Below are 13,377 nucleotides of genomic sequence, written 5' to 3' on the forward strand. Positions count from 1 at the left end.
CAAATCCATTAGCATAAAGTAATCTTCCCTTGGGTATCAGCTCTTTTCATTCTTCTTTCTTCCTCATAGTTGTACCCACAAACTCCTCCACTTTCCCCTACACTCTTATTGCTCAATACCTGTACCCAGAATACATTTCCTTCTCCCCTTTCCCTTCTTCAAGTTCCATATCTTTTTTGTTAACACTGCCCTAGGCAGTCTTTCTCCCAGCATGATAGAAATGACCACACTATGTGTCACTAGACTGTGCCCATCCTGAGATCAGGAACCTTGTCTATATCATCCAAATGTCCCCACTGCCAAACACAGTATCTGGCACTTAGAAGGTGCTCAGTAGAGCTTACGGACTGAATCAAGTTCCCAGAGCTTCTCATCAAACACTTTGCTTATGTTATTTTCAATTGTCTTAGTGGTTTTGATGAAATAGGGCTTCTGATCACTGTCAGACATACAGAGGCACCAGTTCTCTCAGATTTCTATATTTGAATAGAGAATTAAGAAGTAACAGTAAAAGCTTCCAGAATTTTTCAGAAAAGCATCTACAAACAGACTCAAGTTGTCAGGAGGGAAAGAAAAATCGTTCTTCTTCTAAGGTCAGCTCCAAGACATTGTTGGACTTCCCATTGTTTATGAATGATGAATGTCATCATCATTCTCTTCTATAAGGCCTTATCATTCTTGATATCTTTACTGTCTGTAGGACTGTCTATCTGGCCATTGGGTGAGTTATAATTGTAAAGAGGCTTCAATTTTTTGATGTAGAATAATTTAAGCAACTTTTGGAAGTTTTGTTTAAGAGGTGCAGAGGTCAGTTTATGGGCTTTTTTCTTAAAAATATCATAGGTTATTTCAGCCAACTGTTTGATCATAGGGTCTTCATCTCGGAGCAGTCGTCCAATAACTGTAATATCAGAAGAGACTTTAGTTCAAGTTATCTCTTTCTTAGAGGCCATGAAGCTTTAATACTAAACAGCCCTGCCACCTTTCACAGAGTGCCCCCTTCTCTCCATCTCTCCTCTGCATTCCCTCTGCATTTTGTAACTTTGGCTGATAGCATTCAGGAAGTTTTATCATCTATCCCTACTAAAACCCCACATAGACCCCATTAAAAGAAAAATGGGAGTATTCACTAAAAATTACCAAGGACCTTTTATATGCTGAGCATTCTGCTAGATAACATAAACATGTATTCATATATTTAGGAAGAGGTTCATATTGGTCATAATAATGAAAAAGTTAAAATCAGTCTCAATGTTCATTAACAGGGAACTGCTTAAAAGTTAGGAACATAAAATGAAATGCTACATACATATTAACATAATGTAGGCCCATATTTCTTGGCTTAGAAAGATGTTTATATTATAAAGGTAAGTGAAAAAAGTTAAAAAGCAGTTATGATAGTTTAAAAAAATATATAATAGCTTTCATTCTTTAGAAATATCCTGGATAGGCCAGGCACGGTGGCTCATGCCTATAATCCCAGCACTTCAGGAGACCGAGGCAGGTGGATCTCGGGGTCAGGAGATCGAGACCATCCTGGCTAACACGGTGAAACCCCATCTCTACTAAAAATACAAAAAATTAGCCGGGCATGGTGGCATGTGCCTGTCGTCCCACTTACTCAGAAGGCTGAGGCAGGAGAATCACTGGAACCCAGGAGGAAGAGGTTGCAGTGAGCTGAGATCACACCACTGCACTCCAGCTGGGTGACAGAGGGAGACTCCGTCTCAAAAAAAAAAAAATCCGGAATAATACATATACCAAAATGCTAATATCATTATATCCAGATAGTGGACTGTAAGAAATTACTATTTTATTTCTCGATAAAATAAATAGAAACAAAGGGGGAGATTTAGAAAACAGAGATGAGAAGAGCAGGATGGGGGGAATGAAAGAAGAAAATGACTGTAAGAAAGAAAGATGGAAAATTCTAGTGTTTGACATTTAGCAGGTAGTCAAATATCTGTTGAATGAATGAGTGAGTGAGTGAATGAATGAATGAGTGAATAAGGAAGGAAGGTAATGATGTATAAATGTAGGTCCATGAATTATAATAAATGTACTACTCTGGTGGGGGATGTCGATAATGGGGGAGGCTATGCATAGGTGAGGAGAGAAGGTACTTGGGAAGTCTCTGTACCTGCAGCTCAATATTGCTGTGAACCTGAAACTGCTCTAAAAAATAGTCTATTAAGAAAGAAAAAGGAAGGAAGGCAGCCAACTTGTTTTTATAACTCACTATTTGTAATTCTTACCCTGATGGGACAATAGACAGAGCCTAAGGGAGATTCCTAAGACCCAAACATTTTGATAGACTAATATTACCCTTCTTTAATTCCCTCCTCTGCAAATGTATTGTACATTGCTATCCACTAAAATGTGAATTCTCTGAGGGAAGAGACTGCTTTATTTGCAACTCTGTCCCTAGCAGTAAATAGTGCTGTCAAGTAAATGTAAGAGATGCTAAAAAATATTTGTTAGATGAATGAGTAAATGAGTTTTCAACTTTCTGAAGTTCCCAAGGGCTCTAGGATGATAGTTCTCAGACAATTAGTGGAATACATGGAGAGACTGAAACAGGGAAAGAGAGTAAGGGGAAATAGAATAGAAAGAGAAAAAACAAACCTCTTAACCCAGTCCTTTCATTGATTCTTCCGTAATTATCCAACTACTACTACCACCACCCTCTTCCTATCTGGCCTGGCACTCTAACAGAACTCATATGTGACTAGAATTAAAAATAGTAAATGTATTTAGATTTATGCATAAAGACTTTGTTATAACCTCAATACTCACCATCAAGCATGACTCTGATTTCATCTCTAAGCAGTAAATGACCACCTGATTTTGCCAAATATCCTATGCACATAATAAAAATTAAAGTTACTGCAACATGCATTATGAAAATACATTTTCTGATGTTATCTGGCTACCTTCTTTGCTTTTTTCAAAGCAAAGCATCTCTATATTATCCTTGAGTCATCTTTTAGTACTTTTAATTATTGTCTCATAAAATTGTTTATTGAAAGATATATGAGAGTATAAATGTGCATGAATCATATTGGACAGCTCAGTGAATGACCACAAAAGGAACACACCAGGGCTACCACTTAGGTTATTAAATAGAGTTTTAGCAGCATCCTAGAAGCTTCCTTCAAGGCTCTCCCAGTCTCCTCCTCCGCCTTTCAGAATATATTCTTTTGTGTCTGCTTTCCTTTGCTTCATATTACCTTTTAAGATTCAACCATGTTCTTTCATGTAGCAATAGTTTGTTCATTTCCATTGCTACACGGCAGAGGCTAGCAAATAAAGTTTTCTTGAGATACAGCCATTCACATTGGCTCATTTGTTTACATATCTATGGTTGTTTTCATCATACCACAGCAGAGTTGCAACAGAGACTATATAGTACTCAAAGTCTAAAATATTTACTATTGGGCCTTTAACAGAAAGAGTTTGCTGAACCTGCTATATACGAGTACATCTTACGAATGCATCATTTTTTAAATCCATTCTGCTGTTGATGGGCATTTGTGTTGTTTCCAGTTTGGAGCTATTATGAATGATGAAGTTATGGGCATTCTTGTACATGAATTTTGGCAGGTATTTGTATAACTGCTGTTTGGTATATAACTAGTGGATTTACCGGGTATGCTTATGTTCCACTTCAGCGGTTACTGCTAAACAGTTATCCAAAGTGGCTGTACCAATTTTCACTCCCACAAACAGTACGCTAACATTTTCATTGCTCTATGTCCTCCGAACAATTGATACTGTTAAGATGTTTCCTTTCAGTCATCCTCATGGGTTTGGTGATAATATCACATTGTAATTTTAATTTTCATTTTTTGTTGTTAATTAATAAGATCATGTGTGTATTCACTGGCCATTTGGATGTCTTCTTTTGTGAAATGCTTATTCAGATAAGTCTCTTGCCTGTGTATATATTGAGTTATCTTTTTCTTAGTTACTTGTAGACGTTTTAAAGTTCTAAGTACTAATCTTTTTAAAATGGTGCATATCTTACAATATCTTCTCTTATCTCATGGCTAAATTTTTCCATTTGCATTTGTTTTTTAATTAACAGAAACCCCTAATTTCAATGTAGTTGAACTCATCATCTTTACATTTATGGTCAGTTAATTTTGAGGTCCTGTTCAGGAAATGTTTGCTTGTCTTAAGCCATAAAGATATTCTCCTATATTTACTTCTGGAAGCTTTACTATTTTACCTTTTATGCTTATATATACCATCCAGCTGGAGTTATACAGCATGAAGTTGGGGTCAAGATATTTTTATATACCTGTATAGTTGATCCTGCACCGTTAAGAGAAAAATCGTTCTTACCTTACTGTTCGGCAGTGTCACCTAGATCGTAAATTGTGTGTGGTCAATGTCTTGATTCTATTCTGTCTATCATTGTGTCACTACAACATGACCTTAATGTGTAATGCATCTTGATATCCCATGGTATAAGTCCTTCAACTCTAGTTCCTCTTTAAATTGTCTTGGCTATTCTTGAACACTTAAGTTTTAATATAAAGTTTATAATCAGCTTGTCACATTTCATACACACACCCAAAATACCCAGTGAGATATTGTTTGGGAATACATTGAATCTATACAGATCAATTTGGGGAGAACTGACATCATCATAATATTTAATCTTTCAATCAATGAGCATAATATATCCCTGTATGGAACCCTTTTAAAATTTTCTGTATGTTTCCCAGTTTTTGTGTATTCATTTTGTGCAACATTTCTTAGTTTTATTTTAAGGTATTTGATGATTTTTGGTGCTATTGTATTGGTATTTTTTAAACTTTTATTTTTTATTTCAATAGGCTTTGGGGGAAGAGGTGGTATTTGGTTACATGGTTAAGTCCTTTAGTGGTGATTTCTGAGATTTTGGCGCACCTGTCACCTGAGCAGTGTACACTGTACCCAATAGGTAGTCTTTTTTTTTTTTAATCGTAGAGAGAAATTTATTTTCTTTCTCTTTCCATCATTTTTTAAAATATGTGAGTGCACATATAACCTTTCATTTATTTTAAGTAAAATTTTTGCACCTATTGACCCATCCTCTAAGTTTCTTCCCCTCATCTCCCACCCTCAGACAGGCCCTGGTGTGTGTTGTTCCCCTCCCTGTGTCCATGTGTTCTCATTGTTCAACTCCCACTTACGAGTGAGAACATGTGGTGTTTGGTTTTCTGTTCCCATGTTAGTTTGCTGAGGATGATGGCTTCCATCTTCGTCCATGTCCCTGTAAAGGACATGATCTCATTTCTTTTTATGGCTGGATAGTATTCCATGGTATATATGTGCCACATTTTCTTTATCCAGTCTATCATTGATGAGCATTTGGGTTGGTTCCATGACTTTACAATGCTGCAATAGACATAGGTGTGCATGTGTCTTTATAGGAGAATGATTTGTATTCCTTTGGGTATATACCCAGTAATGGGATTGCTGGGTCAAGTGGTATTTCTGGTTCTAGATCTTTGAGGAATCACCATACTGTCTTCCACAATAGTTGAACTAATTTACATTCCCACCAACAGTGTAAAAGCGTTCCTATTTCTCCACAGCCTCGCCAGCATCTATTGTTTCTTGAGTTTTTAATAATCACCATTCTTACTGGTGTGAGATGGTATCTCATTGTGGTTTTGATTTGCATTTCTCTAATCAGTGATGTTGAACTTTTTTTCATAAGTTTGTTGGCCATGTAAAAGTCTTCTTTTGAGAAGTGTCTGTTCATATCCTTTGCCCACTTTTGTTACTTTGCCCACTTCAGACTCTGATATTCTTTCTTCCACTTGGTTGATTCAGCTATTGATACTTGTTTTTTTCTTGTAAATTTATTTAAGTTTCTTGTCGATTCTGGATATTAGACCTTTCTCAGATGGGTAGACTGCAAAAATTTTCTCCCATTCTGTAGGTTGCCTGTTCACCCTAATGATAGTTTCTTTTGCTGTGCAGAAGCTCTTTAATTAGATCCCATTTGTCAATTTTGGCTTTTGTTGTGATTGCTTTTGGCATTTTTGTCATGAAGTCTTTGCCCATGCATATGCTCTGAGTGGTATTGCCTAGGTTTTCTTCTAGGGTTTTTGTGGTTTGCGGTTTACATTTAAGTCTTTAAGCCATGTTGAGTTAATTTTTGTATAAAGTGTTAGGAAAGGGTCCAGTTTCAGTTTTCTGCATATGGCTAGCCAGTTTTCCCAGCACCATTTATTAAATAGGAAATCCTTTCCCCATTGCTTGTTTTCATCAGGTTTGTCGAAGGTCAGATGGTTGTAGATGTGTAGTGTTATTTCTGAGGTCTCTTTTCTGTTCCATTGGTCTATACGTCTGTTTTTGTACCAGTACCATGTTGTTGTGGTTACTGTAGCCTTGTAGTATAAAGTCAGGTAACATGATGCCTCCAGCTTTGTTCTTCCTGCTTAGGATTGTCTTGGCCATATGGGATCTTTTTTGATCATATATGAAATCAAACTAGTTTTTTTTTCTAATTTTATGAAGAATGTCAATAGTAGTATGATGGGAATAACATTGAATCTATAATTTCACGATATTGATTCTTCTTATCCATGAGGATGGAATGTTTTTCCTTTTTTTTTTTTGCATCCTCTCTTATTTCCTTGACCCGTGGTTTGTAATTCTCCTTGAAGAGGTCCTTTACATCCCTTGTTAGCTGTATTCCAAGGTATTTTATTCTCTTTGTAGTGATTGTGAATGGGGATTTATTCATAATTTGGCTCTCTGCTTGTCTATTGTTGGTGTAAAGAAATGCTTGTAATATTCGCACATTGATTTTGTATCCTGGCACTTTGCTAAAGTTGCTTATCAGCTTAAGGAGTTTTTGGGCTGAGGTGATGTTGCTTTCTAAATATAAAACCGTGTCATCTGCAAGCAGAGACACTTTGACTTCCTCTCTTCCTATTTGAATATGCTTTATTTGTTTCTCTTGCCTGAAAGAATATATTTTGGTGTTTTTTTTCCCCCATATTTAGTGCTTCTTTCGGGCAGGCCTGGTGGTAATGAAATCCCTCAGCATTTGCTTGTGTGGAAATGATTTTATTTCTTCTTCACTTATGAAGCTTATTTTGGCTGGATATGAAATTCTGGGTTGGAAATTCTTTTCTTTAAGAATGTTGAATTTGGCCCCCAATCTGTTCTGGTTTGCAGAGTTTCTGCTGAGTGGTCCACTCTTCGTCTGATTGGCTTCCCTTTGTAGGTGACCTGGCCTTTCTCTCTGGCTGCCCTTAACATATTTTCCCTTATTTTGACCTTGGAGAATCTGATGATTATGTATCTTGGGGTTTGTCTTCTTGTGGAGTATCTTAATGGTGTTCTCTCTCTTTTCCTGGATTTGCATGTTGGCCTGTATTGCTAGGTTGGGGAAGTTCCCCTAGATAATATCATGAAGTGCTTTTTCCAGCTTGTTTCCTTTCATCCCATCTCCTTCAGGTATTCCAGTCTATCACTGATTCCATCTTTTCACAAAGTCCCCAGTTTCCTGGAGGCTTTGTTTGTTCCTTTTCATTCTTTTTTCTCTAATCTTGCCTGCATGCCTTATTTCAATAAAGTGGTCTTCAAACTCTGATATTCTTTCTTCCACTTGGTTGATTCAGTTATTGATATTTGTGTATGCCTCATGAAGTTCTTGTGCTGTGTTTTTCAGCTCCATTAGGTCATTTCTGTTCCTCTCTAAACTGGTTATTCTAGTTAGTAGCTCCTCTAACCTTTTATCAAGGTTTTTAGCTTCTTTGCATTGGGTTAGAACGTAATTCTTTAATCAGTGTAGTTTTTTATTACCCATCTTCTGAAGCCTACTTCTGTCAATTCATCCATCTCATCCTCCGTCCAGTGCTGTGCCCTTGCTGGAGAGACATTGCAAACATTTGGAGAAGAGGCACTCTGGCTTTTTGGGTTTTCAGCATTTTGTCATTGATTCTTTCTCATCTTTGTGAGTTTGCCTAGTTTTGTGAGTTTGAGGCTGCTGACTCTTGGGTGAAGTTTTTGTGAGGACTTTTTTGTTGTTGGTGCTGTTGTTGTTGCTTTTTGTTTGTTTTTCTTTCAATGGTCAGGTCCCTTTTCTGTAGGGCTGCTGCCATTTGCTGGGGGTCCACTTCATGCCCTATTCATCTGGTTTACTCCTGCGTCTGGAGATGTCACTCAAGGAGGCTGGAGAACAGCAAAGATGGGTGCCTGCTCCATCTTCTGGCAGGGGCACTGACCTGATGCCAGTTGGATCGCTCCTGTGTAGGGTTTCTGACAACCCCTGTTGGAGGGTCTCACCCAGTTGGGTGGCATGGGGAACAGGACCCATTTAATGAAGCACTTTGACTGACCCTTGGTGCAGGGGTGTGCTTTGCTAGGGGGAAACCCACTCATCTGGGCTCCTGGAACTATCAGGAGGAAAGGCTATGTCTGCTGATTCACAGAGACTGCAGCCATTCCTCCCACTAGAGGCTCAGGCCCAGGGAGATCTGGGTTCTGTCCCTGAGCCTCTGGTTAGAGTTGTTGGATTTCCTGCAGGAAGCCCCACCCAGTGAGGAAGGATGAATCAGGGTCAGTCCTGAAGAGGTCCTCTGGCTGCAGTCTTCCACAGCTGGTATGTTGGGCTGTTGGGGACACCTTTTGGGACCAAGGTGTCCAGCCCTACTGGTTCCAGCAGGGGAAAAGCACAGCCTGGAGCTATAGAGAGGGATGCCACACTTCCCCTGCCCAGGGAGCTTAACATGTTAGGCAGTTGTGAGTCCCAGTGCTGGCTGCTGCCCCTTTCCCAAGAAGCTCAAATGGCTTAGACATCAGGCAGCTGCAGCTGTGGTGCTGGTCACCCCTTCTCCCCAGGGGCTCGGCAGGCTTAAGCAGAGTCCAGCTGAGAGGCTATTAAGAATCTGCATGGCTCTGGGGTTAAGGCCCTAGGCCCCAGTGGTGTGGGTTCATGAGTGGGATCTTTCAATCTGTGGGTTTCATAGTTCTGTGGAAAAATCACCGTTCCCCCTGCTGGGTAGGATGCTCACTCATCACCTCCCTTGGCCTGGGGGTAGGGACTCCTCTGCTCATCTGGCTCCCAGATGGGCCACCACACCACACTGCTTGCTCTTCCTTTCTCTCCATGGATCACACCAGCTGCCTGGTCAGTTCTGATGAGAGAACCTGGTTACGTTGGTTGCCAGTGAAAGATTAATGCACTTATTATGGTTCTTTTCAATGGAAGCCTCTGACTGCCACTGTTTCTAGTTGGACATCTTGGCCCCTCAATATGTTGTCTTTTATCCCTCATCCCTTCCCACCTTTTCCCCTGAGTCCCCAAAGTCCACTGTATCTTTTTTTTTTTTTTTTTTTTTTAATGAAGCCTCACACTGTTGCCCAAACTGGAGTGCAGTGGAGCGATCTTGGCTCCTGCAACCTCCACCTCCCAGATTCTAGCGATTCTACTGCCTCAGCCTCCCAAGTAGCTGGAATTACAGGCATGCACCACCATGCCTGGCTAATTTTTTAGTATTTTTAGTAGAGACGGGGTTTCACCATGTTGGCCAGGCTGGTCTTGAACTCCTGACCTTGTGATCTGCCCACCACGGCCTCCCAAAGTGCTGGGATTAAAGGCATGAGCCACTGCACCTGGCCCATTGTATCATTCTTATGCCTTTGCATCCTCATAGCCTAGCTCCCACTTATAAGTGAGAACACAGGAAGTTTGGTTTTCCATTCTTGAGTTACTTCACTTAGAAAAATGATCTCCAGTTATCCAGGTTGCTGCAAATGCCATTATTTCATTCCTTTTTAACGGCTGAGTAATATTTCACAGTATATATACACCCCATTTTCTTTATCCATTTGTTGATTGACAGACATTTAGGCCAGTTTTATATTTTTGCAATTGCAAATTGTACTGCCATAAACATGCATGTGCAAGTGTCTTTTTTTTTTTTTTATAATGACTTCTTTTCCTCTGGGTAGTTACCCAATAGTGGGATTGCTGGATCAAATGGTAGATCTACTTTTAGTTGTTTAAGGACTCTCCACACCATTTTCCGTAATGGCTGTACTAGTTTAGATTCCCACCAGCAGTGTAAAAGTGTTCCCTTTTCACCACATCCACACCAACATCTATGATTTTTTGATTTTTAAATTATGGCCATTCTCGCAGGAGTAAGGTGGTATCATATTGTGGTTCTGATTTGCATTTTCCTGATAATTAGTGGTGTGGAGCATATTTTCATAGGTTTGTTGGCCATTTGTATATTTTCTTTTGAGAATTATCTATTCATGTCCTTAGCCCACTTTTTGATAGGATTGTTTCTTTCTTGCTGATTTGAGTTCCTTGTAGATTATGTTGGATGCATAGTTTGTGAAGATTTTCTCCCACTCTGTGGTTGTTGCTTTACTCTGCTGATTATTTCTTTTGCTGTGCAGAAGCTTTTTAGTTAAATTAAGTCCCATCTGTTTATCTTATTTTTGTTGCATTTGCTTTTGGGTTCTTGGTCATGAAGTCTTTGCCTAAGCCAATGCCTAGAAAGGTTTTTCTGATGCTATTTTTCTGGAATTTTTATGGTTTCAGGTCTTAGAGTTAAGTCTTTGATCCATCTTGAGTTAATTTTTGTATAAGGTGAGAGATGAGAATCCACTTTTCATTCTTCTACATGTGGCTTGCCAATTATCCCAGCACAATTTGTTGAATAGGGTGTCATATCCCCACTTTATATTTTTGTTTGCTTTGTTGAAGATCAGTTGGCTGTATTTTACTTTATTTCTGGGTTCTCTATTCTGCTTCATTGGTCTACAAATTAAGCTTCTAATTATTTATTGTTTATGTATAGAAATCCAATTGATCTTTGTATACTGATGTTGTATCTAGAAAACTTGCTAAACAGATTAATTTGAGAACTTTTTTCTGAATTTTTGGAATGTTTAAAATATGCAATTATTTATTTGCTAATTTTGAATGTTTCATTTCCTTTTATCCAAACTTAGCCATTTTATTTTTTGTTTTGCCTTATTTTAGTTTTGGAAAATTCTTGGCCATCATCTCTTACAGGAGTTCTTCTGCCTCATTCTTTCTCCTCTCTCTTTTTGAAATCTATGTTAGACCATTTAGCCATGTCTGATATTATCTTACACTCTTTTTGTATTTTTCATTTTTATTTCTTCAAACTTTAATCTTTAGGTTGAGTATTTTATTCTGACATATCCAATTTTCTTTTAAGCTTTTTCTAATATGATGCTGATTTCATCCATTGAGTTCTGCATTCCATTTCATTATTTAATCTTTTGAATACATTAATCATATTTATTTTAAAGGTATATCTAATAACTGCAACAATGATATATTATTCATTCTATATCTACTATTTGTTTTCTCTTGTAATTAAAAAAGTCTATACATCTGGTTGTTTTTGATTAACTGTCAGCTACTGTGTATGAAATTGTGTGTAGAAAATTTGAGTCTCTGGGTAATTTATCTTCTCTCAGAGGGGATTTATTTTTGCTTCCACCAGGCAGTTAAGCTAAAGGTATATCTTCTTCATCCAACCAGGGATTTAGATGTTCAAGGCTTTGTTCATTGTGAGGGCTGGTCTATTTCCTGTTTACTCTTTCTCCTAGGATGAATCCATCACAGATCCCTTTTGAAAGCCTGGGAGTATTTGGGAGCAAGAGGAGGACAACATTTTCAAACTGGGCTCACACAAAGTCAATCATTGTTTGGTGATCTGGCAGTGATGGCTACCATGAGCATTTGTCTTGGGCCTCAGAGCACTTGCTTTGAAGTGGGTGAAGGGTTCCCACAGCAAGCAGGGAATGTGGAGTGCATTCCAGAGATAGGCACTGAAATTGGGATCTTTCTTGCTGCAGAGCTAGAGCAGAAGGAGAATTGTTGAAGCTGCAGCGAGTTTTACAGCCAAGGATGCCTTTGAGACCTGGGATGACAGCTCTGTATAGGTCATTGCTAGGTGCCTCAACCTGTTCCCTTGGTCAGTCAGGAGAATGAGCCCCACTAGTTCCAAGGAGTGGGAGAGAGAATCCCATTCCTGCTCACCTGAATTAGAAGCATGGGACATCCTTCCCTTCCTATGCAAAGAATTTTGTGTGGCAGTGCTCCCTCCACTCCCCACTAAGGCGTATTTTCAGGCATTTGATGCACCTACTCACCTGCATTAGGAGCCTGCACCACCCCTTGCTTTCTGTGCAGAGATCTTGGTGCTGTGGCATTTTCTTTGCTCCATGCCCAGGGCACATTTCCAGGCATTTGGCTTACCCACTCCCCTGGATTAGGAGCCTGAGCTGCCCCTGCCATTCTGTGGGCCGTAGTGATTTCTCTGCTCCTTTCTGGGGCACATTTCTAGGCATTTTTATGCACTCGCTTGCCTGGATTAGGAGCCTAAACCACCCTTCCCTTTCTGAGTAGAGAACTTGGTGCAGCCAACTTGATAGTCTCTTCGCTCTACACCTGGACATATCTCCCGGCATTTGGAGTACCCACTATTCTAGATTAGGAGCTTAGGCTGCCTCTCCCTTCCCATGGAGAGAACTTAGGGTAGTGGAGGTTTCTCTACTCCACACACAGGCACATCACTGGGTGCTTTACCCCCTGGATTCCCATAAAAGCTGGTGCTTATGACTACCACTGGGGGGCCACGGATGGACCTGCCTGGCCTGGCTTCACCCAGCTTGGTCCCCAACTCTGAGACTCAAATAAGAGATTCAAATAAGCACAATCAGAAATGATAACAATGACAAACAACTGATTCCGCAGGAATACAAAAGATCATCAGAGACTACTGTAAGCATCTCTATGCACACAAACTATGAAATCTAGAAGAAATGTGTAAATTATTGGAAACATACAATCTCCCAAGATTGAACCAAGAATAAATAGAAGTCCTGAACAGATCAATAAGTAGTAAAATTGAATCAGTAATTAATAAAAAAAAGGTCCAAGACCAGACTGATCCACAGTTGAATTCTACCAGACATACAAGGAATAACTGATACCAATTCTATTAAAATTGCTCTAATTCCTATGAAGCCATCATTACCCTGCTATCAAAGCATGGCAAAGGCACAAAACAAATGGAGGAGGGAACCCTCCCTAACTCACAAAACAATACAAAAATTAGTCTAGCATGGTGGTACAGGCCTATAGTCCTAGCTACTTAGGGGGCTGAGGTGAGAAGACCACTTGAACCTGGGAGGTCGAGGCTGTGTGAGCTGTGTTTACACTGCCCTCCAGCCTGGGCTACAGAGGAGACCATGTCTCAAATAAAAAAAAAAAAAAGAAAAAAGAAAAAACTCATTAAAAAGTGGGTAAAGAACATGAACAGATGAACAGACATTTTTTCAAAAGAAGACATGTAAGCGGCCAAGGAAAAT

General features: G+C 39.3%; 1 protein-coding gene across 4 annotated transcripts in view; it reads right to left on the bottom strand.

The window, feature by feature from the left end:
* Positions 1 to 234: 234 nt before the first annotated feature.
* The window catches only part of MROH9 (maestro heat like repeat family member 9), a 132,348-nt gene continuing 119,205 nt past the window's right edge, over positions 235 to 13,377 (bottom strand). Inside the window, exons 21-22 of one of the 4 annotated variants that reach the window (XM_003824644.5) lie at positions 2,797 to 2,859; positions 235 to 901 (exon numbers count right to left, since the gene is read on the bottom strand). In XM_003824644.5, the coding sequence (XP_003824692.2) occupies positions 660 to 901; positions 2,797 to 2,859 (305 nt within the window). In that variant the 3' untranslated portion in view covers positions 235 to 659. The remainder of the gene's footprint in view (positions 902 to 2,796; positions 2,860 to 13,377) is intronic. The other 3 variants (XM_055111690.3, XM_055111691.2, XM_055111687.2) reach the window with 3 other exon arrangements.

This window comes from Pan paniscus, chromosome 1 (genome assembly GCF_029289425.2).
Source record: "Pan paniscus chromosome 1, NHGRI_mPanPan1-v2.0_pri, whole genome shotgun sequence".
NCBI classification, from domain to species: Eukaryota; Metazoa; Chordata; class Mammalia; order Primates; family Hominidae; genus Pan; species Pan paniscus.